The following is a 27,332-nucleotide window of genomic DNA, read 5'->3' as shown; positions in this document are numbered from 1 at the left end:
TTGTTACATGTAGCCATACTCCAATTTAACAATGCTTTGGATTTTGTAGGTACTATTTACATTTTATGTATAACATGTGACTGAACAACTCTACATTTAAAATATTATTTTCATTAGAAAAGAATATAAAGGAGCAGGTGTCAAATGTGATGAATAAACATTTGATATATTTATAAAATGTATAGTCATTTAAGATGTGCACAATTAGGATACATCTTTGGCTACTGTTACATGTTACACAGTATGCATATTGTTGAAAGTGTATTTAATAATGTGCTTAACCAAGTTAATTAAAGTATTTATGACTGGTGATTGTGTTAAACACTTGGAGAGGTAGTGAAAGATACAGTCAGTTACTTCTGCTAACTAAAGTTGAAATTATGCACTTATTATAACCTTTTCTAACAATGTGAGAAAAACAGAGTAAATATATTAAATTTGTTTCACAACAGATGCTTAGGTTGTTAATATTTAAGATGCCTATTCATGCTATTCCTGTCTGCACATTTGTCAAAAATGTAAGCTTGAATGCTAATGTTTGCCAGCAGACTGGAGCAGCCAGTATATGAATGTACTACTGTTCTACTAAAATAATATGCAATAGAAATAAAGGACTGCTGCTAAATCATAGCACTAGTACCACACAAGAGATTAATAAAGGATTTTAAAGGAAACACCTCAACCTTGGTTTTCTTCAGACTTAAAGCAGAGGGCTATTATTTATTTATTTATTTATTGCAGCAACATTCGACTATAGTATAAATCTCACATTCTCAGAAAATCCACTTTAGATAGGGTGTAAATTTCAATAAAGTTTGGACTGGGGAGTTACTCTGAGAGCTGCAACAAACACTGTAAATTTGAGGGACTGCTTAGGACAAACCTGACACAGAGCAGAGGCGTTTTACTCATCTTGCTCCCCTCCTCAATCCTCTTGGAAAAGTCAGGTCCTCTGGCCTCCAAGGATACAAACATGGAACCTCACATTCGGGGCAGAAAGGTGGTCTCCAGGGAATCGGCCTTCTTTCTGTTTTCCCACTAGCTTTTACAATCATGTGGAATCTTAAACCATTTGCCTAGAAATTCGGACTGCCGCTGAGAAAAGTTCTCCGAGGAAAGGCGCAAAGGTCAAAGTTGCCAATCAGGGCACTTTGAGAGATGACCCTGTGGTTGACACTCGTAAGTGAAATTTGGCCCTAGTGGAGGCCAGAGCCAAAACCTCCACCCACAGCTTTACACCGCTCATCTCTCTTGGTCTTTTGGGGTCAACCTAAGAGTGTCCTGCTCAGTGCTTTCCCAGGTATGCACGTGTTACTTATTCCCTGGACCTGCCACCTGCCTGCTTCAACCCTCTCATTGTGATTTCCCAAAACCTGGTTCTGCCGCCCGGGGAACTTCGGCAGTGGAGAAGCATTCGGAGAAGGCCGCTGCGCTCGGGTCAGAACAGTAGGAAGGGAGAACTGCCTGCAGACCCCGAGGCTGCACCTGTGTTGTCCCGGCCCCGGCTAAGAGGGCAGCACTTCCTCCTGCCTCCAACCCAACTCCAAACCCGCATTCACGCTAACAGCCCTTCCAGGGCCCACTTCCCTATAGCCGGCGAGGGCTCTAAACACAAAGTGCTTTGGCTTGCAAACTCCGAGCTCCAACTTGAGCGCCCCAGTGCCCGAGTAGCTCCCGGGACGAAGAAGTTGCCACAAACTTCCCGGGTCCCTCTCCGCTGCCGCTTAAAACCAGTCGCGCTGGCCCGGAGCGGAGGAAGGTGGAGATGGGCTGGGAAAGGATGCTGAGCCGACTCGCGATCTGGCGGGGAAACGTTTCCATCCCCCAGCTCAATCCACCGGGCACCTTACAGCCTGACCAGCTCCGGGGCGCACAGAGAGGTTCCCCGTTTCCCCGTTTGCTTCCTTTGGTCCTTTTCGCTCCCCCTTTCTCTTCTAAAAGGGACCATAGCGGTGACCTGGATGAGTTTATTCAGCCAAGATCTGTCGGGCAGGTGTGTTAGGATGTCCACACCCTGAGAGAGAACGAATGACATCTTCAAGTCCCCTATCCCAACCGCTCTTCTCACTCTACCGGCCCACCCCTCGGGATCCGTCAGAGCGCGGGAGAAGGGGTTTGGAAGACCCCTTACCGCCAGGCGCCCAGGAGAGGTGAAAAAAGCCGCCCCAACAAGGGGCGCCGTGGGTGGGTGATACAGAGAAGTTTGGATCGATTCCGGAAAAAGCGAGACACAGACATAGATAAAAGAGCATAAGCAGCATGGGGAAAAGGGAGGCAAAAGAGCAGAACTCACTCAGGCATGAGCGCTGGGGGCAGCGGTGGCTGTCGAGTGCGGGCCCGAGACCAGGAACGGCTCCCCGGGCGGGCGCGCCGGCGTCGGACTTCCGAGGCGGCGGCTACTGCCTCGTCTGCCGCCGCCGCCGAGCTGCGGCTGCCGCGGAAGTTAATTGCAACTTGACTTCAAGTTGTCTTCTTTCCCCATCCGAAGTGGGCGTTTAAAGGGGAGAGCGAGGCGAGGAGCGAGCGAGCGAGCGCGCGGGGCCGAGGGAAGGAAGAGGAGAGGGGAGGGAGGAGATGTTAACGGGGGGAGGGGGAGGGGGAGGGGGCGGTGGCGGGGGCGGGAGGGGGAAGGGGCCGGCGGGAGCTGCTCTCGGCTCGGCGGTCGCGGCGCCCGCAGTCTGGAGGCGCACCGGAGCGTCCGGGGCGCCCCCCGCGGGAGCCCGCGGCTACCCGGGGCGCGCATCCAGCCGCGGCGCCTCGGGCCGGGCACGTTGCGCCCCGGGGATCTGCGGACCCCGCGCCACCGCCGCCGCCGCCGCTGCTTCGGAGCTTGTGAGGCGCGGGCTGGCCGGCGGAGCGGCCAGGGCCCGGCCCGCCTCCCAGTGCCCGCCGCGGCTTCTCCCCCTGGCGGTAGGAGCCTCGGCGGCCGCCGGCTACACCGAGCGCACAGGAGCCCGAGCCGAGCCGAGCCCGAGCCGCGCCGCCACCGCTGCCACCGCCGCTCCCGGGCGCCCTCCCAGCGCGCCTGCCGGGATGTGGGGACGGAGGACTGGAGCAGCGAGGGGGCGCGCACTGGGGTTGGTGCTGAAGACCGGACCCTCAGCCGCGAGGGGTAAGTGTGGGCGCTTGGGAGTGCGCTTGGGGGTGCGCGGCAAGGTTCTCGACGCCCGCCAACCCTGCCCCCTCACCTCTCATGGGCCCCCACCACGGCACCCCTCCTCTTGCCGCCTGCGGCTTCCTCTTGTTCGTTGTTTGGCTTGGCTTTTGGGGGGGCAAAGAAGGGGAGGGTGCAGTGTATGTGCCCGCGGAGTAGGAAGTCAGGTGAGAGGCTTCGAAGCACCCCCAACCTAACCTGCGTGGGGTATGTTGCGCCCCACTAGGGACATGTGGGCCAATTTTTTTTTCTTGTCAATATTCGGTTAAGATATTCTGTACTAGAGGGCCTCCTTCCCTTCAGCCTTCTTCGTGGCATTCTCTCCCACTCAGCACCCCCCCCATCCAGGAGCCCTGCACCCCAACTGAGGAACACGTGGCGGAAGGAGGAAGAGGGGGTCCTCTCTTGCAGACCCCCACGCTGTACCTCAGCGCATTTGTTTCAGTATTTATCCTCATGGTAGCAGCTGTACTTTTCAGCCCACTGAAAGGAGATGCCTAAGCTGATGTACCGTTTCCTCCAAGAAGCTAGGGGCAAAGAATGGGAGGAATGCGATTTCATTAACTAGGGACTCGGGAGAGACAGGCTAGGGGAACCTTCTCAAATGGGAAAACTCCAGAGACCTCTGAAAGACCAGGATGACTGGAGGCTAAGAACCCCAGGTTAAGAAACTGGAACTGGATCAGCCTTAACCCTCTCCCCCTGCCACCCCTGTCCCCTAACTCTAAGGAAGCTAACAGGTCTTTTGTATTGTGTCGCCTTTGGAGAATTTGCATAGAGTATGACAACAGCAAATTACTACTGTTTACTCAAAGTTAAGGCGATTGCAGGAAGAGAAAACAGTTTTTACTTTTTCTCTTTGTATGTGTGTGTTTAGCAAGGAGTGGAGTTGTTAGGTTCATGGCATGAACTGCAGAACGTCAGTTTGTAACAATAAGGACTGTAAAGCTGCCTAGGTGTATTTTTAGAAGCTGTACTTTCTTGAGTTCCTTTCACACAAGGCTTGCTCTCTCATTAAGTCCCCATAAATAATTGTATTTAGAAGGAAACTATAGAAGCAGGACAGAGATTGCTAAGATTTCCATCCTGCCAGTAGTGCAGAGCACTGTTTGCAGGGAAGTTCCTGGAAAGTGACTGTGGGCTGAGAATTCAGTTTTTCCTAAAAGCTCTGTTAGGTCCTCTTCTGTCAGATGCCTATGAATAAAACACGCTGTGAAAATCCTGATATCCGTGCAGTCTTATTTTATCTTTTACACCGTGATTGATTTGTGTTTCAAGCTCTTAACAAACACATCAACTATGCTGTATTTTTGTGTGGTTTTTCTAAATAAAGGAAAATAGCGTGTGCATTCATGCTGCTTTCTGATATGCACCCCCACCTTCTATCCAGAGATATTGAACTTACTGGAATTTATCCATCTTTTTCTATTGATCTCATTTTCTGCAGAGACAATTCCAAAGATACAATATAAAAAATTTATATAATAGTATTCTTTTAGGGAACAAGTCCCCCTCCCTTTTTAAGACACAAGTGCCCACCTTGAGTCCTAGTTTTATAAAACAAAGCATAAAGATATGAATGACTGCAATAAGCAAAACAAAGTAAAACACAAGTTTTCTTTCCTGGATTGTTTTCTGCCCCACAGGTTCAGGTGATGTCAAATTCTCCTGCCTTAATTTACCAAAATGCAGAATTGCCTCACCAATAGCTCCATCTGAGAAAGACATCAGGTTTAGAATAATAAAATATATATTCTGTCTTTAATTACTGCTTATTAGTAATATCTTTTAACAGGCAGCTGATTCTCTAATTCTGAAAGCCTAAAATGAAGCTGAACAGAAATTTGAAATTCAAAAATAGAATTGCTGTTTTCTCACTTACATACTTAATCTACATTCCCAAATTATCAGCTAAGCCCCCATAATTTAAGGTGTGATATACTCCCTGGAGTTAAACCAAGAGAACATTTTGCCCCCGACCTTTTAAATTTGCTTTTCCCTCCCAAAATAGTCTTAATAAGAGGGCTCATAGGCTCTATTACAATACAGAAGTAGGTAATTCTGGGTGTAGTTCACTAAATAGCATAGTTTGATGAACTCTTGGGCAAGCTTTATCCCTTGGCACACAGTAGGGACTCATTAAATACTTAACTGAACTAAGATGTTAGTGAAATATTGTAGTTGGTCATAAATTTAATACCACAATACTAAAACCTTTTTTGGAAGAAAATAGGATCTAGCCTGAAAGTTCTAAAATTAATTGCTATGGTCTTCATGTTGGTATCCCCCTGAGATTCATATGTTGGAACCTAACATTCAGCGTGATAATATTGGGGGAGGGCATTTGGGTAGAGTTTTCATGAGTGAAACTAATGCCCATATTAAAAAAGACTCATACTAACACCTATGCTCCTTCTACTTGATGAGGACACAGCAACCAGGTGTCATCTATGAAGTAGAGAACAAATCTTCATCAGACACCGAATCTGTTTGTGCCTTGAGCTTGGACTTCCCAGCCTCTAGAATTCTGAGCAGTAAATTTCTGATGTTTATAAATTACCCAGTTTAAGGTATGTTGTTCTAGGAGTCAGAATGGACTAAGACAACGTTGTGTTGTATGCTTGTGCTACTGAATTTTTTTTAAGAAGTCCAAATGCAACTTAAATGGTTGAAAGACAAATCTGAAACACATAAACTGTTCAATAATGGTAGCCAGTATCAAAGATTGTACTGATTATATTCCTAGAAGAATAGACAGTAAAATATTGCCTACTAAATAATATGAGAAAGATGCAAGGGGAGAGATAAAACAGTATTGGCCTTCAGGGAACTTATTTGCTGGGAAAATGACATTAAAATGTGCAAACACAACTCAATGGATCAGTGAAGGACTTGAGTGAATAATTGTTTTTATTTTAGATTCTTATTTTTCTTTTTAAAGCAGAAAAAGTAGAGATCCTAAAGCTCTGGGTTGAAAGGCTTTTTTTTTTTTTTTTTTTTTAAAGTTAATTTGTCATTTCAAAGCTTTTGGGGTCATTCAGCATAGACATCTTGGGTGAAGAGAAACTCACCACCTACCCCCAATATTGACAGGGATTTAATCAACATAGTGCTTAACTACAGGGGTGAGCTCAATATCTATTGTATGAATAAATAACTTCCACAATAGTTCATTCCATATCTGTACAAGTTATTACATTTTTTCTTATATTGCATAGAATTGATCTTCCTGAAATTTCCAGCCATTACTGTTAGTTCTGACATTTGCAGCAAAGAAGAGCAAATCTGTTGTATCAAGATAGGCTGTGTTACACTGGAGTAACAATTCCAATTTTTAGTAACCTATTAGCAGCAAAAATTGCCTTCTTGTTTATGCTGTGTATCTACTGTAGGTCAGCCAGTCAGTTCCATGTCTTCATACTCTAGGTCCCAAGCTACTGGAGCAGTTACCACCTTGGATGTTTTATGTTGCTGTGGCAAAAACAAGCTCACTCTGGAGGGTTTCACACTTGCATTTAAGTTCTATGGCCAAGAAATGATACATGTTGTTTGGGTTCACTACTGATCAATCAAGACTAATCGCATAGCTTCATGGAATTAACACGTCATCACAAAGCACAGCAGCATAGCTTGTGCCCAAGAGTAGGGAGCAATGGTACCCAGTTCTAAGAACTAGCAGTAACCCTTGTCCTATCACAGCCTGCTAGCTAAACTAACCCAACCCATCAATCTGTGGCTCAAGTCTTCCTTTCTCCAGGGTAAACATTGCCAGATAAGTCACCAGGTTATAGGGAGACAGTTGTGACTTCTTTTACCATCAACTGTCTCTTTGAATGAAGTACTAAACTCCCACCCCTTACCTAAGTGTGGCACTATATCAATTTGAAGTCACTCTTACATTTACTAATATTACAAACATTTTATTTTTTTGAGACTTGTTTTCCTGTCAAGGGTACAACGAACAGGAACTTTTATTTAACAACTTTTATCTGAAAATGTCATGATCATTATCAAAATTTACAAGTTAATCTTGAGTAGTTACTTCCTTATTGTAAACGTTAAATCCTTTATAACATCTTGTAACACAAAAAATTCTGATGGAAGTATTTGTTTGTTCATTTAGACTGCTTTTTGTTCCTTCAGTAACTATTCAGTACATACCTAGTAGATGCCAGGCACTCTATTAAGGACGGAGATACAGAGATGATTAAATGTTCTCCTCTTCAAGGAACACATTTTCTGATTGGGCAGACAAACATAAAACGATATTACAATGTTAGTAGAGGCACCAAGTGTTACTTAGGAAGAAGCAGATCACAAGCTTGCAGGATTTAGGAAAGTTCCATGGAGGAACTGACATTTGAACTAAGTATTCAGGATAAGTGAGATTCCTCTAGGCAGAAATGAAAATTGAAGGGAGAATATTCCAAACAGACCCGTCTAGACAAAGTTTGTTGTTTAGGAAAGTCCTTAAAAATTCAATGAGGCTGGAACATGGGGTCTCTGTAAAGGCTGAAATCAAACAGCTCCAAATTATGAAGGACCTTGAAAGCACTCTCTGGAGTTGGGACATTACTCCATACATCAGGGATTGCAAACTTTTACACCCACCATGAGCCAAACACGGATATTAGTGACCATTAGAACAAGTTAAGACCATAAGCAGTGGTGGGGACTGCTATAATCCCAAGAATATATTCTGTGTCTAAACCAGAAAGTAAATGCCTTTGATGCCAAGTATCCGATCTCCCAATTTGTAAAGAAATGCTGAAAATTTGGATTTATATGAACATTTTTAAACATTAAATATTGACAACTTATCCACATGTTAAAGTATACTGGAAGGCCTTAAGCTGATTTTAACCTGCAGACACGTTTCAGATAGCTTATGTATACATGTGTGTTTCTAGTGAAAGCTGAACTCTTTGTTAAAACAATCAGAGTGTATTTTAACTCTATCTATTCAGTAGCAATGTGGCTTAGACGGTCTTGAGGAAATTTAATTTTAATTCTATTTTTTAATCTTTAATTTTTCTACTTTTTAAATTTAATCCACTAATTCTTATTCTTGTTAGCTCCTCTCCTGCTTTGAAGCTATGTTTGCCTGCCACTTGACAATTAGAAATGTGCAACAATACCTCACATTTTCCTATAAACTTTAAAATATTAGAAACACTAAGTGTTCTTTCATAATGCATGCTGAATAGTTTCTCATAGGTTTTGTTCCTGTGGACATCCCAATATTATCCATTTATCCATATATTATTCATATTTATACTGGGGATTGTCCGGGGGTGCTCAACCACTGAGCTACATCCCTAGACCTTTTCGCTATTCTAATACAAGGCCTCACCAAGTTGCTGAGGCTGGCTTTGAACTTGTGCTCCTCCTGTCTCAGCCTCCTGAGTCTCTGGGATCATAGGGGTACACCACCACACATCCTGCCAGGTCTTTAGATTCTTAACATCTTGGTACACATCAACAATTTTTATTCCAACTTTTTTGACTTTTATTATATAATTATATAATATAATAAAATATAATAAAAGTACCATAAAACCACCCATTTTATGTGTTCTAAGAGTTTTGAATAGAAAGGGGCAGTATGAGAAAATTATGTTTCAAGTGGACTTGGGAGTAAATGAATATATGTGGACAGAACAGCCTCAGGTGTTCATGTTCCTGGATTCTAATCCCACTTCAACTGGTTACTACCTACATGACCTTGAGCAGGTCTTCTTATTTCCTTCTGCCTCAATTTCCTCTTCAATATGGTGGAAAATAGCAATGCCCTTCTCCAGGAGTTAGTACATACAGAATGCTTCAACATAGAGTTAGTGCTCAATAAAGATCAGCACTTGTTATTTTTGTTATTAATGTCATGTGTAGAAAAAACCCTAGCATATGACTAAGAATAGAAAAGTGAATGAACTTTTACAAGTGGGGTAGAGGTATGTACTTCATGGATGAGTTGATGGTGTGCTGGGGATGTACAAGTCAAATAATAATTATGGCCTCTATTTCTGGACTAGTTTTCACTTAAAGATTTTAGAAGAAAAAAATTTTTTTTCTATTAAAACAGTTACACATATAACAAAATTGAATGCAGCATTTTATATGATTTTCTTAAAACACAAGAGTCTTTAAAGACCTCTTGGCTGCTGGAGACTTTGGGGGTAAAGGTGGGCTGGGTAGTGTCTGTTTCCTTCTGCTGCCTTCTCTATCACTTTGGTGGAAATGTTTGCAAGTACCAGACCACAGACACTAGAAACATTTACCTTCAAGTCTTGAAAGTACCTCCTATTTTTTACATGCTGTGAAATCCTGCCCAAATGTAGAATCTTTGCCATTACTAAATGTTAACATTTTAAACAAAAAGCAAAACAAAACACATGTTGGAGTAAGGAAGCCTAGTATTAGAGCATGACCTAAAGGACATCAGGTTACCCAGAAGAAAAGAGTTGATCCAATTTCTGGTTCTTATTCTGCTACTAAGCCTCTGGCTTGTTGATGTCCATGAAGGTAGAGACCATCTTTCTATTTCACTGATAATTCTCACACACATAGAATAAATAGGTGGTGGGAAGTGATCTAGAGAAAGACACTTAGTCTTCAGAGTTCTTTTTGCTCACCCGTACTGTGAAGAGAGTGGATAATTTGATATCAAACTTTAGTGGTATAGAATTAAAATGGGTGCATTTGTTGAAAATTCAGATTCCTTGCTTTATGCCCAGAAATTCAGATTTGCTAGAACCAGGTGGAATCCAGAAATCCAAATGGATTTGGAAGATAAATCCAACTTGGAAAAAAGTTTTATTTTTGGTGTTATTTTTTTTTTTTTTTTCCTTATGTCCCTCCTCTACTCCCCTCTCCCCATGTAAGTTGAAAAAAACTTTGTAAATAGTACTTCAGGCAAAATTTGGTCTAGGTGCGCAAACAATGTTACCAATCATACCTTGGTTCTGTTTTCTTTTGTGCTAACTTCTGTTTTAACCTCATTCTTAGACCTGCTTTTCTCCTAGCTTCCATTCTTCTGGCACAGAAACTCCAGCACAAAGAATATTCCTTTTTCACTTTATGGCTAAAGAACTCTACCTGATTGTCACTGCATCGAATTGTGTAATGTACACATTCCTGTATTCACCACCAGGGTCAGCAGCTGTGATTCCCTGTCTCAGTGCCCTTGGGTCAAATGTCCACCTTCGAATTTGGTAGTATAGTCTCCTTACTAAGATCATGTAGGCTGGGGGTGAGGGAGGGATGGTTTTCTGGGATAATTAGGGGTAAATTTTTTTGAGAAATAGCATAATGGCTGCTTTTTAGTTCAAGCTATAGATCTCCATCCACCTACAATATAGTTTTGAGACAAGCTTAGTTGATAATGGCCCAAAATACTGTTATAAAATTATAACCCATATACCAAGATTTTGAGGCCTTCAGCAATCAGAGACCAGGCCAGACCTGGAAAGTACCTTCAATGGGCACAGACCCTGAACCAGTTAATTTATGTTTCTCCTAGTGTTTGGGGGCAAATATTAAGCATTTTCTGTTTTGCCCTGAAGGTGATTTATATTCAGACAACGGATTGTAAGAATCATCCTCACTTTGAGTTCATCTCAAACATGACATGATATTATTGCTCTGGGATCTTCGTGAGAAAAACTTGAAGTCCATTGATGCACTTGGAAAGACAATAAAAGTTCTCATTATAATACAAAGTAAGATGAAGAAATAAAGCAGAACCAGCAGATGAATACCATTTTGACTTGGTCATCAGTTTGTTATTTTGTAATCATGAGCGAATAGAGCCTATTCCATGAAATGGGTATAGCTTCAGCATGCCTGGCTCCTTTTTGTGTTTGGAGCATAAGTGAATACACATTATGCAAAGAATGGAAGGGGTAAGCAGACAATAAAAAACAAAAAACTTGATTGACTCTTAGTTATCAGATGTGTCTTAGATATATTATATGTGAGCTTATGGAAAAAGTGAACTTTGATGAATGTGTTATTGACCCATTTTCTTGTTGTTAAATAAAGTTACTATCATTTTAGTAAACACATGATTAAAACTGATAAAATAAAACAAGTCTCCCCTCCATTAATCTAAGTCATAAGTTGAGATTCAAACGACTTCTCCACATTTCCCTTCTCACCTCATATTCACCTTCTCCAGAACAATCCAATGTGCAAAAGGAAGTGTCTTCAAAAAATGATGCTGAACAGCTCCATATTCTCAAAAAATATATGTTGGGGATAAAAGGGACCTGGATCCCTACCTCATACCATAGACAAAATTCATTTGCAATGGGTTATAGAATTAAATGTAGACTAAAACCATAAAACTTTCGGTGGAAAATATAATGTGACTTGGAAATATATAAAGATTTTTAGCTAAGTCCTAGAAAACAATAACCACAAAATAAAAAAATACAAGTTAAAATTAAACACATAGCCTTATATGAAGGAAATAGAGGTGAGGAATGAAACTTGGAAATCACTGGTTAAACAGTCATTATCACTAGGAAGATTTCCTCTGTTCTGCATTTAGTTCAAGCTTTTTTGACTTGTGAATGTCAGAAGCTGACTCTGAGCTTAAGCAAAAGGGGAAGAACACATTGAGGCTTTTAATGTAATCCAAGGTCAAGGATACAACAGGGCCTCAGGAATAGAGTATTGAATTACTATAGGGAACTCAGTTATTCCTTTCTCCGCATGTCTCATCCTTGTCTTTCTTCCTTATGATAGAGCAGCTAGCAGCTCCTTCTTCTCAGTTCACGTAGTGAATCATTGTTGCCAGTTGTTCCTGAACCATAGATGTTCCAGATTACTTCATCTCAGGATGCCTTGACTATATTTCACAATTCTCAGGAAATAATCAGACTGATGGATTAGGTTCAGTGTCCACCCTTAGTCCAATAAACTGTGACCAAGACAAGTATTTAAGGAAACATAGTAGCTCCTCTGATCCATTGGGGTGCAGGGTGAAAAGAAATTGCATTCCAGTATGTCCACTCTACATTTCCTCTTTATTAGATATGAGATAGGGTTGAAGAAAATTTTGTACTTGGTCAGTTTTTAATGGCTACTATTTTTGGTGTGTTGATATACTACCTCCTTAATGATCTAATATCAGCATCTCTTTCTGCATATTCACATATTGACTGATACATATTAAGAGCCATAAACATAAGTGGTTCATTTTACAAATGGGCACATTTATTTGTAAATTATTAGCCAAGATCTATCCAAATGCAGACATGGTTTATTTTAGTCTGGATATACAATAAAATTAATTTAAATAACTTTAATCAACTTCAAAAACAGCAAATTCCAAGACAATTAGGTTAACTTTAAGAACTCATATTTATTGAGTTAACAGATGGTGAATTAAAAAACAATGAAGCTAATTTTTAAAATCATTCATTGAATTTAAAAAAACCAGACTTGTTTGACAAAACTGATTTTAAGCTGGTTTTTCATCCCAATAAGCATATTTTAAGATTTCAATTTGGGGGACTTCTGGAAAGACACCAAATGAGTTGCAGAATATGAACACTCTTCCACCAAATTACTTTTTAAAAAGCTTTAGGACCATCTGAAAAATGATTTATGATCAACAATAAAAACATAAAAAATAAGCATATATCAGTTATTGGAAAGAATGGGGGATCTGCTTCTTCAATTCCAGTTTGCTCTCTAACATGCTTCTGTGTTCATCTATGGTGCTGACCCTGACATACCTTAGGAATTTTCTGTGTTAGCAGAGTGAAAGTTACTGCTGGCCCCAACTGCATCTCTATAGTTTAATGGTGAAACATAAAAAGCTTTCATCTGATGACCTTGAGCCCTGTACACCAATAGCTTGAAATATGTTAGCACCATAACAATCTTCTCCTTTGGTCTTTTTTTGTTTTCTCCTTTATTCTCTACTTATGAGTTGCTAGAAGCTGACTGTGAGCTTGCAGAAGGGAAAATTTGTGAAAGCACACTGAAGGCATGGGGGAGTTTTCTTCCTAGGCTCCCTGTGGTTTGAATCTCCAGGCAGTTTTTTGAACTTGGAGCAGTTAACATCCCAATGCATGAAGGGTAGCAGAAACTGCTTCTGTATAATAGTTCGATCACATCTACTTCCTGAGGTCTTATAGATGGAAGTGGAGATATCATTGGTACATAAAGATAAATTATTTAATTGTATTGACTAATATTAGTTTTAATATGATGGCATATTTAGAACTGGAACTATTCACATCAAAATGAAGTTGTTTCATAAAAAAATTTGAAATGGATTTGTTTGAAAGGCTGGTTGCTCAATTAGTGTTGAAGTCTTTCTTTTACCATGGACATTTGGAAACTATGATATAATTTATTTTATGGTCCTAGAAACTCCTTGTCTAAGATTTGTCCTTGTTTTACTTTGTAAGTATTATCTTACTCGATAAGTAATGTTTAAGACTGTAAATTACTGGTTTTGATCAACCAATGTATCAGTTGTAATTTCAGCTGAAACCATATAGAAATATGCAAACATTTATAACTGAGACTACTATTGTAAAAAAAAAATTATTGTGTATTTGCAACTCCTTTATCCCCTAGCCCCTTTATCCCCTGAAATTATTGTTTTTATGATAACCTTTTGATAACATGAACCTTCTTTGAAATGCAATTGTAATAAAATAGAGGAGATAGTATTGTTTATAATTAAACAAGAACAAGTAAAAGTAACAATAGGTCATGACTGCCTGGGGCAGTGGTGCACGCCTATAATCCCAGCTGCTGAAGCTGAGGCTGAGGCAGGAGGATTGCAGAGTTCAAAGCCAGCCTCAGCCAAAGTGAGGCACTAAGCCACTCTGTGAGACCCTATCTCTAAATAAAATACAAAATAGGACTAGGGATATGGCTCAGTGGCCAAGTGCCCCTGAGTGCAATCCCCAGTAAACCCCCCCCCCCCAAAAAAAAAAAATACTAGATCATGACTGAACTAAAAAATGCATTAGGGTAAATTTCTGTTTTGCAGAAATAGAAATCAGGGATGCAGAGGGAAAACTTCCTAAGTATCTGTATGAATGAATAGAGAATTAAAGGGAAGGAGGGAAACTGGTGTACAAATTATGGGTGTTCTAACTTAGAATGTAAGCTCTTTAACAACAATAAATATCATATTATAATCTTACTCCTAACAGAGGACTTAACACATAGCATGTACTATTAGTATTAAATAAATATGTCCTGAATTTATTAGCAAAATAATTTTGTTCTCCTAAAAATAAAGCAGGATGAATTGGAAGAAAAATTAGTTATAACAGAAGAAAACCATCCACATATGAAAACTGCACTAACATTAAAAGGCTTCTTCAGAGCAAAATTAAGAAATAAAGAAAAATAAATGCCTGTCATAAGCTAGCACATTTTTAAATTTCTAGGACAAGAAAATTCCTGCAAGCATATCCAAAGAAAAAACATATACCCTCACATTTCTTATAAGGAAGAAGAACTTTTTAAAACCTCAGGTAAATTTCCACACAAATATTAAGGGAAACTAGTTTTGTTCTCCATGCATTAAGAGTGTAATTCTTGGTTTACTTGTACAAGTACAAGTTATAGAATAAAATTTAAAAATTCATCAGGTATCAAAAACAGAACAATAAACAAGAGTATTCTGCAAAAATTATAGGGAGAGATTTTCCTGGTCAATGAGGGATGAGAGTTTAAAAATTCAAAAATGGGAAAATATTAATGCTAATCACTGAGTTTACACTGAGACAAAATAATAAATGAATAATGTGTGGTGAAGTCAAAGTGAATACAAAATTGATGCTGGCAGCTAGATAGTTTTTACTGAGGGAGCAGTGTTTTCAATATAATTCTGAGGAGGAGGCTTTTCAATTTTTAGCAGAATCTGTAACTAATAATCACAGTGTGGAAAGGGGAGATGAAAGAAACAAAAGCATTATGTTGTTTTATTTTTCAGTCATTAGATAAGAATACATTTTAGGATAGTGAAGGACAATTTAATGTAACTCCTGTTGAACTAGAACTACAGTATCTATTTTTTAAATTATTGTAGAAGATAAAAAGTAAATAAAACATAGTCCAGGCCAAAGAAAAAATGGAAAGGAAATAACAAGGAACTATGAAGAAAAAAAAAAGTATAAAATAAGTCCAATCGAATTAAAAATTATGACAAATATAAATGGCTTAAATTTTCCTATCAAATGGACAGATCCTTAGAGTAAATTGAAATACAGGTCTAATGATGTGATGTTTTCCAAGAGTAATACTTAGAGAAAGATGACAATTTTTTTAATAGCAAAGACTTTTCTGAAGCATAAAATGTTCATATCCAAATCAGATACAGCAATCTGAATTCAAATGAAGCAGAATTTTTGTCAAATAAGAAAAAGAGAACTATTTTATAATCACTAATAGTGTAATACCAATGAAGAAATAATGACACTAAAAGATTGTACAGCAAACAACTAAACAATAATGATTTATACATTCTATTTTTTAATTATAATAGAACTCACCACAGCAAAATAATGTGTATCCAAACTATTATAAAAGTTTGTGAAATTAGAAACTATACTATGAAATATTTAATAATAATAGGATAAAATAAAATGAAGTAAATTATTAATTTAATAGATTGTTTTAAGAGCATTAGATAAAATTTAATACCTATTCCTGATAAAATGGTAAAAAAGAAAAAGTAAAATATTTTTTCAAAACCTGATAATGGTACCGAGTATTTTATACTAGTTAGATAATGAATATTTAATACTAGTTATCAGCATTAAAATTACTATAAAAATTCTAGAAATGTATGTTTGAAATGGGTAGGGTGAAGTTACTATAATGGATTTGCCTTAATAATATTATGTACTAGTATTTTAAAAATCCTAATCAATGTAATAAAACAGACTAAAGAAAGAAGAGCTATAATAAGTGAAAAAAATAAAACCTATCATGATGTACTGAAAATATATTTTTAGTTTGAAAACGTAAAGGAATCAATGAAAACATGAATAAATGTAATTAATTAGTAAAATATTAGAATAAAAACACTATCGTAAAGCAACAGTATTTGTAAATAACAGCAATCATTATCTGAAACATGAAATTTTAAGAGATTCATTTTATAAGAACAATGAAATATATAAAGCTCTATGACTGATTTTTAACCAGAAATATGTGATCTATCTAAGCAAAACTTTGAAAACTATAAAAATCTTAATCAAAAGATGGGCTTCAGGTTTAGAGGATAACATTTTTATATAGTTAATCCTTTAAAGTACAGATTTAATGAAAATCCAATAAGAATCTCTCTTTTGTTTTTGTTCATTTTGAGGAAGTGGTGAGGGAAAATTTATTTTAGCATAAATCTGAAAGAGAAAATATTCAAGAATGGCAAAACTCAATCTGAGAAAGAAGAGTAATGAGAAACTATTCTTAACAAATATTAAAATTTATTATAAAGTTATAGTTATTTAAGCCATGTGATACTGTCATTAAAATAAATGATACAAAATATATGGCCAAAAAATTTTATATAAAAATAAAATATTTGATAAAGAGAGGACATAAATCAATGAAGAAAGAAACATTTTTCAATATATGGACTGTTTAATTTGCAAAAATATCAACTTTTATACTTACAATATACATATAATAAAAACTCAAACCATAGGAAGTATAAAGGAACTTTATAGGCTGAAAAATGTAACCAGTTACAAAGTGAACAGTAAAATACATTTGATTATATTAGGAAAAATGAACAATAAACAATGTAGGAGCAACTATTCAAACATAATAAACAAAAGGGTTAATGATTATTACACAGGAGCTCCTACAAGCTCATAATACCCAACCTATGTATGAGATAAGAAAAGAATCGCATCTAACCAATATGTGACATAAGGATACAAATTTCACAAAAGATGAAATATATTTGCAAATATAGGAAAATATCAGTCTTAATAATAAATGAATATGCACTAAAACAAAAAAGTAAGTTATGTTTAGATTTAATCAACTATTTTAAACTCCCAGCTATTACATTTAAATATCACCCTCCTAAAACAAGTAGAAAAGTTGGGTGAAATTTAGCAAACATGGTTTAAAGACACTGGAGAACCTTAGGTTGGAGAGAACTCTAGAGGCCAAGAAAACAGAGAGCAAGGAATCCAAGAGAGATCTTACTTACCTCACCTACCTACCATCTGGAGCTAAACTAAAACGTCACTTGATGAAGATGTGATCTTCTAGAGACTCAAATTATCTCTTATGATTTTTCCATCCAGTGTCTGGTATTTAGCAAAATTACCAGGCATATCTGAATGTAGGATAAAGTAACCAAAAAACAGACTTAGAATAAGTTCAGATATAAGAATAACAGACTTGGAAATATCTGTGATTAGTTAAGTTAAGGATATTGGATAAGAAGATTAAAATTTCAGCAAATTAGTGGTAACTATAATAAAGAAACAAATGGAAATTCCAGAGATAAATTGGAAATATAAAAAATTAAAAAATCAGTAGATGCATAGAAGAGAAGACTAGAAACAGTTGAAGAACATATCAATGAACTGGAAGACAAAGCAATAGAAAATCAAGTGCATTGAAAATGGTTTCGTATGTACGTGGTAATATATAAATCTGTATAATACTTTTTGGAAATAATTTAGTGACATGAATCAATTATTTGAACAGAAGAGGTTTATATCTTTTGACCCAGCAATTGTTTATTTTTTATTTTCAGTTGTAGATGGACACAATACCTTTATTTTGTTTATTTAGTTTTTTTTATGTGGTGCTGGGAATCAAACCAGTGCCTCATGCATGCTAGGCAAGTGCTGTACCACTGAGCCACAACCCAGGCCCAGCAGTTGTTTTGGTGGGACAGACATTCTTTGAGCTATATCCCTAGCCCTGTTTTTTATTTTTTATTTTGAGACAGGATCTCATTAAATTTCTGAGACTGGTCTCAAACTTGCCAACTTCCCCAGTCACTAGGATTACAGGCAAGTGACATTAAACCCAACTGACCCATTCATTTTCTCTCTCAGAATGTATCATAAGGAAGTGATTTTTTTAAATGTGTATTGTGTCTTGCTATCTCTGAACACTTTAAGTGCTTTATTTTAAGTTAATCCTTATAGTAACTCCAGTTGGTAGTTACTATCCCCGTTTTACATATGAGGAAACTAAAACATTGAGAGGTGAAGTAAATTGCTCAAGATTATATAACTTGTGAGTAAAGGAGAAAGAATTTGAACTAGGCTGTCTTCCTCCATATGTATTTCATGCTCTAGGCTTTTGGAAACAACTTAAATAGCTAAGAGCTGCATACTTACTAAACAAATACATTATACCCAGTCTATGTAATGTTTTGCAAGTATTAGTGAGCATTCTAACCACTTTTAGCAGTATGGGAATGACTTGTGATATAATGTAAAGAGGGAAAAACCCTAAAAGCACAGAACAAAATCAAATTTAAAAATACACATAAAAATATGATAGCAAATACCTCAGGCTAACACAATTGCATGATTTTAGAAGCACAATAGTTTCTTTTCTCGTTTTTTCAAAATGTTTAATAATCTGTGTTTCTTATGTTGTGAAAGTATATCACCCATCTACATACAAAAGATCAGTAGAGATTATTGGGCTATAGTTTGTGCTCATTAGCCAGACTGCCTGGGTTACCATTTACTAGGTGTGTGATCTTGGACAAGTTATGGGTCTTCTTTTCTAAGTTTCTAACTTAAGCCTGTAAAATGAGGATTATTATAGTAACTACCTCATAAGGTGATTGTAAGGAGTAAATCTACTTTAAAATGTTTAGAACAGTGTTCTAGAACTTAGAAAATACGCAAGCATAAGTTATTTTGTTGTTATTGTTGGTTTACAAGAATACTTATTGTTTTAGAGCCTCTTGCTAACCAGGCAAAGTTGACAATTCCCCACAGCTGGTCTTCAGTAGACATACCCATTAGCAATAAATTTTGTTTCTGTCCTGGATCTGACTGTGAATTCCCCAATACAGAGGTTTCTAGGAGCTAACCTGCTGCTGGTTGAGAAACAGTGACAGAGATCAAATATCTGATGAGGTTTTTTTTTTTTTTTTTTCCCAAAAATTCCAGCCAGGTATGATGTCACACCCTTGTAATCCTAGCAACTCAGAGACTGAGGCAGGAGGACTGCAAATTCAAAGCCAGCCTCATCCACTTAACAAGGCCCTAAGCAATTTAGCAAAACATTGTCTCAAAATAAAACATTTAAAAAAAAAAAAAAAAAGAAAAGAAAAAGATCTGGGGATGTGGCTCAGTGGTTAGGGACCCCTGGGTTCAATCCCTGGGACCAAAAAAAAAAAAAAAAGCAGCAGCCCAGGGGCTCCCTGATTTTGATTTTTATCTTGTCTCAGCACACACGCAAGAGTGATTGAAAGTGCCCATTGAAGCCAATAAGCATTAACATCATCAGGACTGAATTAGAAAAAATATCTACTTCACCAATTTCTACCTGTCTATAGATGCACAACTTTTTTCCAGGTCTCTGAACTGACAAGCAGAATAATAATAGAAAGCTGTTTAAGAAGGAGGACATTTGCTATGAATTGATTTTTGTGTATGAATCAAACACTCCAGGGAGCCTGAAAAATGTGCTTTAAAACTTTTTTTTTTCCTACCTGGTAGATCCAAAAAGTTTGGAAGCTTTTGGAATTTCCTTCCTTCTTGATATAGTTTCATTAAATTATAAAAATTATATATATTTTAAATTCATTAAGTTGCCAAGACTTATGGTTAGCTGTCTTAACAACGAATGAAATACTAAGACCTTTTAAGAACCCCTGCCAATTAAACTAACAAGTGCTAAACAGATAGGACAGCAATACCTTTAAGAAGAAGGAATGTGCACTGTTATTTCACATATTGATGAGAACAGGCACCTTTGATGTATCTCTTTCGTTTTCAGGATGTTGCAAATCTCTGTTCTTTTAAGAGCCTAGCTGCACAATTCGTGTGTGAATCTCTTAGGGTTACTTCATCTTATCACAATGCTGTCAGTTAACTGCCTCTATTGAGTTTATATGACATTCATTGGCACAGTCTTGGTTAAACCCTCTAATAATTCTCAGTTCTATAATAGGGTAAATGTTACAACATACTGTTTTAGTGTCTGTGTATTCCATTTTTTCTAAAGTTTTTATTCCTTTCAAACTTGTTCATGAAGGTATTGCTGGGTTTATCCAGACCCCTCCGCCCTTTTCCAAAACTTTCTCCAAACCTTTTGTACTCTTTTTTTTCCAACAGGCATGTTCTGTTGTAGCACAGTTCCATTGTTAAGACAGATTTACTGTTTAAATCTCAGACCAGCATTTCACAACTGGTGATAACTGGTCACAAGAAGACCTGGAAAGGAACATGGTAATAGTGAAATCCTTTCCCTTCTTGAAAGAATGGATTCAAGGGTTCAATCAACATTGGTGAGTTAATGACAATCACTTACTAGGTGGTAAATAATGTTACCAAATGGAGGTCTCAAGGTTAGTATTACATATGAATTTGTTTCTTGTGATGTTGGGTACTGGACACTTTCTTACTGTTGTAATATAATTAGATGTGATATGTGTTCATTTTGTCATATGGGGTTTAATGGAACTGGGGTTGCTCCCCTCTCTAACATGCTTTCAGTGTCTGAACTGAACTAGGATGAGTATCTAACAATTCTGGGCTTCAGTACCTCCATTTGAAAATGGGAACAGAGGCATTTATCTATTTGGTCTACTAGGTGATAAAAGCAAAATGTCATGGCAGCCAACAAGCACTTAATCAATGCTAGCCACCTCTATTTATGGAGCTAGAAAGAAGAGAGATAACACAGACTCCATTTTAATATTCAAATATATCCTTCACTGATGACTTTATAAATAAAACCATTGACTCAGAAAATAGGTGAATTTCCCATGCCTTCATCTTTCAATCCTTCTTTCATTTCTCAGAACTTTGAGTTTCTACTATAAACTAAGAACTGGGTACTGTGGAGACAAAAAGGAGAGATGGGTGTTAATCCTATTCTCAAGGAGACTGGAGTCTAAAGGGAGGTTATCTTTAAAAAAATAAAATCAGTAGAGAGACAAAATACTGTCTTAGTTTATGAGCAGACAGTTTTATTTTAACCAGGGATACCAGGGAATGTTTCATGAAAGAGGCAGTGTTTTGGCTTTAAAGAAAGGGTATATTTTGTATAGCAAAGAGGGAGGGGATCCAATGAGCCAGGACTGAAGTAGGTGGTTGAGTGGAAAGACTCTGGCCTGGGACTAAAAGATGAGTTGGCATTGATCTGGATGAACCACTTTCCTCTTTACCTTGTCTCTTCATCTGTGAGAGATGTAAAATAATCCCTGCCCTGTCAGTCTTTCAGATTCTGGAGAGGATCAAATGGGAACTTGCACGTGGCAGCTCTTCAGAAACCATGAAGCCCTCGGAAACATCACTATAACCCAGGAACTTGTTAGAAATGCCAAACCCCTCTCCACCCCACCCCATCCAGATCTACTGAATCTGAGTCCTAGGGTGGGGCTCAGCAATCTGTTTTTAACAATCTCTCTGGATCTTTCCGATGCATAGTAAAGTTTGAGAACTATGACTCTGTACTAAGATGAGGAGTTTGGAATTTAATCTGAGTTAATTCCATGCCAATGAAGGTTTTCAACCGTGGACAGATATAGAGACATATATAGAGATATATATTTCTAGAATGTAGAGGCAGGAGGTTGTATCTAAAAGGCTTTATAATTTCAGTGTGGATAAGACAATTGGAAATATTAGGAAAAAAAAAAAAAAAAAAAAAAAAAACCAAAACCCTGTATTGCCAAGCCCCAGAGTTGAAGTTTTTTTTTTTTTTTTTTTTTTTTTTTTTTTTTTTTTTTTTTTCTAATTCCAGATAATACCTACCTAATCACTTATAATTGCAAAGCAGGGTAAGCATTGCTGCCCAGCTCTGGTGAAACCCACTTGTTCTGCAAGATGATGTAGAATGAGAGTGTCTTTGTGGAAATATTAGGACAAGCTGTCAAATATGGCCCTAATCTTTCTGCAGAGAGGAGCAAGTATATCTCTTAGTTTTGATCAACTGTGGGGAAACATTGAATAGAACCTTCCAAACCAATTTGAGTGGGCAGCTCTTCCTAATGCTGGCCAGCAGTGTTGGCTGCAAAACTATGTCTTGAGGTCCTGTGGATTCATGTATGCTGAATGGGAGCATATTACCTGTAGGAGAAGTGAAGAGCCTCAAAGGAAACACTTATCTAAAGGAAAAAGAATCAAGAAGCAAAGGCAGTATGTGAGCTGGGGAGGAGGTGGGTAGGAGGTCAGGGGGAAACAGGGGAGCTGTTCAGGTTATTAGAATGACCAGTATAGACAGGTTGAATGCCATATCCTGGTTTGCCCACAACTGGGGATTCTCCTGTGACATGGGTTTTGCAGGGCAATCCTTGTCAAACCAGGACAGTTGTTCTCTCTAAGATTATCCACCGCTCTCTGCCACCTGTGTTGCAGGCCTGAGGAGAAAGCATGGTAAAAGTGGGAAAATCACTGCTCTCCACCTTGATTCTGAACATATATATAGTCCACAAACTCTCAGCCTAGGCTTCACCTAGGACCTGTTAGAAAGGCAGATCCTCGGCCCACTCCAGACCTGCGGAATCAGAAGATTCACAGATTCACTGGAATCTGAGAATGACTGCCTTAGAATGTCATATCAGCCCTGGTGGCATCCCCCATTATGATAATGTAGCACAGGGGGAGAGCAGAGAGAATTTCTTTCTGGCTGTAATATGGCTAATATCCATGGTTGACCAGACTGTAATCTCGAACTAGATCAGTCTTACCTTGGATACAGTAGATGCATCAGAGATATTATGTATTAGGAGTACCAGGGATGGAGAACAGCCCAGAGAGAGAAGGATGGATTATACAAATTAACCCTGGGAGGTCTCCTAAACATTGGCTGTGTGTGTGTTTGTGTGTGTGTGTGTGCGCGTGTGTGTGCACGAACACACTTTACCACTGAACCATATACTCAGTCCTTTTTAAAAATTTTATTTTCATGTAGGGTCTCATTAGTTGCCCAGGTTGGCCTTGAAATTGCAATCCTCCTGATCCTCCTGTTTCAGTCTGGATTGCAGGTGTATGCCACCACACCCAGCTCCTGAACTATTAATAGGAATAGTTGTAAGGAAGGTAAGGAAAGCCAGAAACTCAACAATTGTTGGGTGAGAATAAAACTAGAGAACTACTCCTCTGTTGCTCCATGCTATTACCATGACCCTATTTTTGATACTTGTAAATTGATGTGGGCTCAGAGAATGGGTTATGCTTGGCTATGTGGAGGTACAGCAGTATGGATAAACTTGTAGAGAAAAATTAAAAGTGATTACCCATTAAAAGGGTTCAACTTTACCATCTTGGCCTCATTTACTTGCATGTCATTTAAATGTGCAAAGAAACTTTGATTTTCTTTCTTCTACCTGGTCTGGTCCTCTTCATGGACCCCAGTTCTTCAGTCTAGCAAAGATAATTCACACTTTATTGTGTTTCACTCTTCTCCAGCTTGAACATTGTTCTTTCACTTTAAGCATTTGAATTACTATTTCTTAAATTCGAACATGCTTTTGGAGTCACTTGGAGAGCTTGTTAAAACACAGATTGCTGAGTGTACCCCCAGGGTTTCTGATTCAGTGCATCTGGGGTGGAGCCCTAGAATTTACATTTCTAATAAGTTCCCAGGTAATGCTGATATTATTAGTCCATACATATTGTTAGTTTGAGAATTTCTGATTCAAACCATTCAGAGTTTAATTCCCATCTACAGGTGTTGGTTTAAAACATCTTTTAGATTAATGGTTCTCAAACTGATTCATCTTTCCAGTGGATTGTGGACCAAATACTTAGTCCCGTTTCCCATGACCTGTATTCAGCTTATGCCACAAGCAACTAACCGTGTCAGTTCAATGTACCTGAACCAGTGTACATCCTCTTCCAAAGAAATGAGTTCACTGATCGAATTCTAGGATCACATAGAAATGTCAATTTAAGATACAGGTTTCTAAACATGAATTCCCACCTGTATTTATCTCCCCTCAGACCAGTAACAGTTTGGTCCAACAGTTTGGACTGACACTGACCATTGGACCACACTTTGAGTATCATTGTTGTAAATGACCAAGGAATACATGTTTTCTTTTTCAAGCTCTCTACCTCTCTTTTGCTTCTCATTCCCATTATAGCATCTGGGCATGTGATGGGGGTCTTGTATCCCTGTGGCATCATTGGATCATGCAGTGTCCTCTGGATGATGGACAATTTCTCCTGTAGACAGGCTGGATTAATTTTCTCCCTGGAATTGGGACCACTGAATGTGACTAAGTCCCACCTCATGGTATGCACTGGCTCTTATCATTACTGTCATAATGCTTGTCATTTCCCCTGGTATCAAAGCCTTCCCATGATATTTTTCCCCTAAACTCTGCAGGTTCACCAGGACTCTCAATGGGAAAGTAAGAAACCCCTAGAGCCCTTGCTTCTCACACAAAGACCAGGGTGAGCCAGGAATGCTCTTTAAGTCCTATATGCCACCTCTGTGACTTTGCTTCTGAGTCACATAGAATATGCTACTGAGCCAAAGGAGCAGAGTCTCTTCTGGAAACAGTGAAGTGCTGGATGTAGCTTATACCTCAGCTGATTATTAAGTTTCCAGAAGTTTTGCCAGCCAGTTGATAAACACGGCCATTATTAACAAATAATAGAAACTTACATTCAAATAAGTTACATTTTGAACAAGGTAATACTAACAAAGTCATTACTTCCTATTTATTGTTCTACATTTTACAGCTGTGTCTGGTAAAAATACTGTGTAGTGGCACACGACCCTACAGCTCCTCCCAACTCTGTTCAGTGACATCACTTTACTAGCTTGAAATCAGCCAGGGTCAGAGTGTTTACATCATGGACATTGGCAAACATTACAAATCAGGGTTCCACCCTCTCTCACCTCCATCACCACCCCTGGAGCCAGTTGTTAAACATTTATCAGCACACCATTGCCTAGGGGCCTGCATCTGGGAAAGAGAGCTACTAACCCAGTGGCCCCTGATCACCCTATCTATACCTATCAAGATGTTACCAAGCTGCCCTTCCCTTAAGGATTGGCTCCAGGAATGTGTGTGTGGGTAAGAGTGATAACCCAAACCCTAATATCATCTTATCTACTTGCCCTATTTTTCTTATCCATATCATCCCAAGGGAACAGAAGGAGCAAATTTCTGGCTTTCTGCTTTGTCCACAGCTTATCCTTATATGTTAAGAATGAGCATCTATGGCCTAACCTCACCTCTCTAGTTTCCTCCCCTAAATCTATGAGCACAGTCAAATCAATAAGAAAACATTAAACAAACTCAAGTTGAGGGGCATTCTACGAAATAACCAATTCTTTTCACAACTGTGGAGGTCATGAAAGACAACAAAAGAGCAAGAAATGATCACCACTGGGAGGAGATTAATGTACTAAATTCAATAAGGCATTACGAATGGGACCAAAAGGAAAGGACATTCGTAGAACACCTGAAGAAGTCAGCAGAAAGTCTAGTATTACAATAGCATTAATTTCTTAGTTATGATCATTGGATCACGGTTTTATAAGATTAAACATCAGGCAAAGCAGGGTGCAGGGTATAAAGGAGCTCTCTGTACTATCTTTGTAACTTTTCTGCAAATATAAAATTATTTTAAGATAAAACTAATGAGGGAAAAACTTCATGCACTGGGGAATAAGTAGAGAGGTTATCGTCTCTATTCTTTGGGGAGAACTTCTGGTCTGCATCTGCCTGCTTCATGATGTGATGAGAAGGGGAAGACAGGCATGGCAGTACCTTTTTTTTTTTTTTCTCCTAATAAATGTTGGCTTTCCAGTCTTTTTAGCTTTTTGCAGAATAAAACATTCTATATAGAATATTGTCGGCTGAACTTTAACTCTTTCTCTTTTTCTTTACAGTCTTACTGTAACCATACTAATCCCTCACATCCTGAGGGTAGATGTCTCCAGACAACCAAGGAAGGTGGCCACATACACAGAGTGTGGATGAATGTCAGTCATGTCTTTCCAAAAACGGGCCAGTGTTCAAAGAGCTACGTCTCTTTCTATGCGAGAGAATGGCCAGGGAGAAAATGCCTCACCATGGGAGAGTGAAGGTGCTCCAGAACAGGGCTTCTTAGACTCTGATTTGCATTTTCATCCCTGTGGTTATTTAGAGGCTGACACAGATTCAGTAGGCTTTGGGTGGGGCCCGATAGTCTGCTTTTCTAACAAGTTCACAGATGATGCCAGGCTGTGATCTCTGAACGGCAAGAGCTTAGGCCCTTTAAGAGGCATCTCCTCTCCCCTCTGTACAGTCAACAAAAGGAAAGCACTTACCACTCAGAGACTTAAAAAACAGGAAACACAGTATGTACTTCTGTAAGACCAGAAACAAAATGAACTAAACAGAGAAGACACATCAATCAAAGCATGACTTTATTATTCACACTGAGATGGAATGGAGTGAAAGACAGACCCCAGACATTCAGTGGATACAAGTGAATCTGCTTTTTTTTTTTTTAACTGGGGATTGAAACCAGGGCCCTTAACCAGTGAGGGACATCCCCAGCACCACCCCCACCTTTTTTTTTTTTTTTTTTTTTTTGAGACAGGGTCTCACTAAGTTGCTGAGGCTGGCTGGCCTGGAACTTACGATCCTCCTATCTCAGCCTCCCAAACTGCTGGGATTACAGGCATGTGCCACTGTGCCCAGCGTGAATCTGCTTTTGAAGGTTTAATTTTAACTCTAGGCAATTCACTGTATTCAGTCATATCCTCTCCCCAGAGAGGAAAAATTCACCAATTTCTATTAATGAGGATCTACAGTTCTCAAATACTGAGTTGCAGAGTTCATCTACATGTATCTGTTCCCTCCTTCAAAAGTTTCTAATGATTATGGTTTTTGGAAAATGATGTCACTTCTTCAAGGTACATTCTTCATCTACAGAACAACAACAACAACAAAACCTATTCTAAAAATTTCAGCTAGAAAAATAATGTTCTTGTATCAAAAAGACAGCTCATTTCAATTAAAAAAAAT

General features: G+C 38.5%; 2 protein-coding genes across 6 annotated transcripts in view; one reads left to right on the top strand and one right to left on the bottom strand.

The window, feature by feature from the left end:
* Positions 1-2,312, bottom strand: part of SATB1 (SATB homeobox 1) — a 95,990-nt gene extending 93,678 nt beyond the window's left edge. The window contains exon 1 of the mRNA XM_079115157.1: positions 2,294-2,312. The gene's annotated coding sequence lies outside the window, so the exon portion shown is untranslated. The remainder of the gene's footprint in view (positions 1-2,293) is intronic.
* A 256-nt stretch (positions 2,313-2,568) lies between these two features.
* LOC306646536 (uncharacterized protein) lies at positions 2,569-27,308 on the top strand. Of its 5 annotated transcripts, XR_013759868.1 has the most exons (4): positions 2,569-3,112; positions 4,801-4,885; positions 20,470-20,642; positions 24,447-24,581. XR_013759868.1 is itself a non-coding variant. In XM_079115163.1 (3 exons), exons 1-3 carry the CDS (start codon positions 2,575-2,577, stop codon positions 26,402-26,404), a joined length of 885 nt encoding a protein of 294 aa, XP_078971289.1. In that variant the 5' UTR covers positions 2,569-2,574; the 3' UTR covers positions 26,405-27,308. The 5 variants fall into 5 exon arrangements, 4 of the variants coding, with proteins under 4 accessions (XP_078971289.1, XP_078971290.1, XP_078971291.1 ...); XM_079115163.1 differs by lacking the exons at positions 4,801-4,885; positions 20,470-20,642 and adding an exon at positions 26,210-27,308 and having other exon boundaries at positions 24,447-24,598; XM_079115164.1 differs by lacking the exon at positions 24,447-24,581 and having other exon boundaries at positions 20,470-22,014.
* Positions 27,309-27,332: the final 24 nt, after the last annotated feature.

Source organism: Sciurus vulgaris, assembly GCF_902686455.1.
Source record: "Sciurus vulgaris genome assembly, chromosome: 16".
Lineage (NCBI taxonomy): Eukaryota > Metazoa > Chordata > Mammalia > Rodentia > Sciuridae > Sciurus > Sciurus vulgaris.
Note: the sequence above shows the minus strand (reverse complement) of the source record. Positions and strands in the feature narration are given on the sequence as shown.

Coding starts and splice junctions, on each gene's coding strand:
- LOC306646536 (XM_079115163.1), top strand. CDS start 2,575: ATGTTAACGGGGGGAGGGGGAGGGGGAGGGGGCGGTGGCGGGGGCGGG. Junction 3,113..24,446: donor CGGACCCTCAGCCGCGAGGG/GTAAGTGTGGGC, acceptor TTCCCATTATAG/CATCTGGGCATGTGATGGGG. Junction 24,599..26,209: donor TGACTAAGTCCCACCTCATG/GTATGCACTGGC, acceptor TTTTCTTTACAG/TCTTACTGTAACCATACTAA.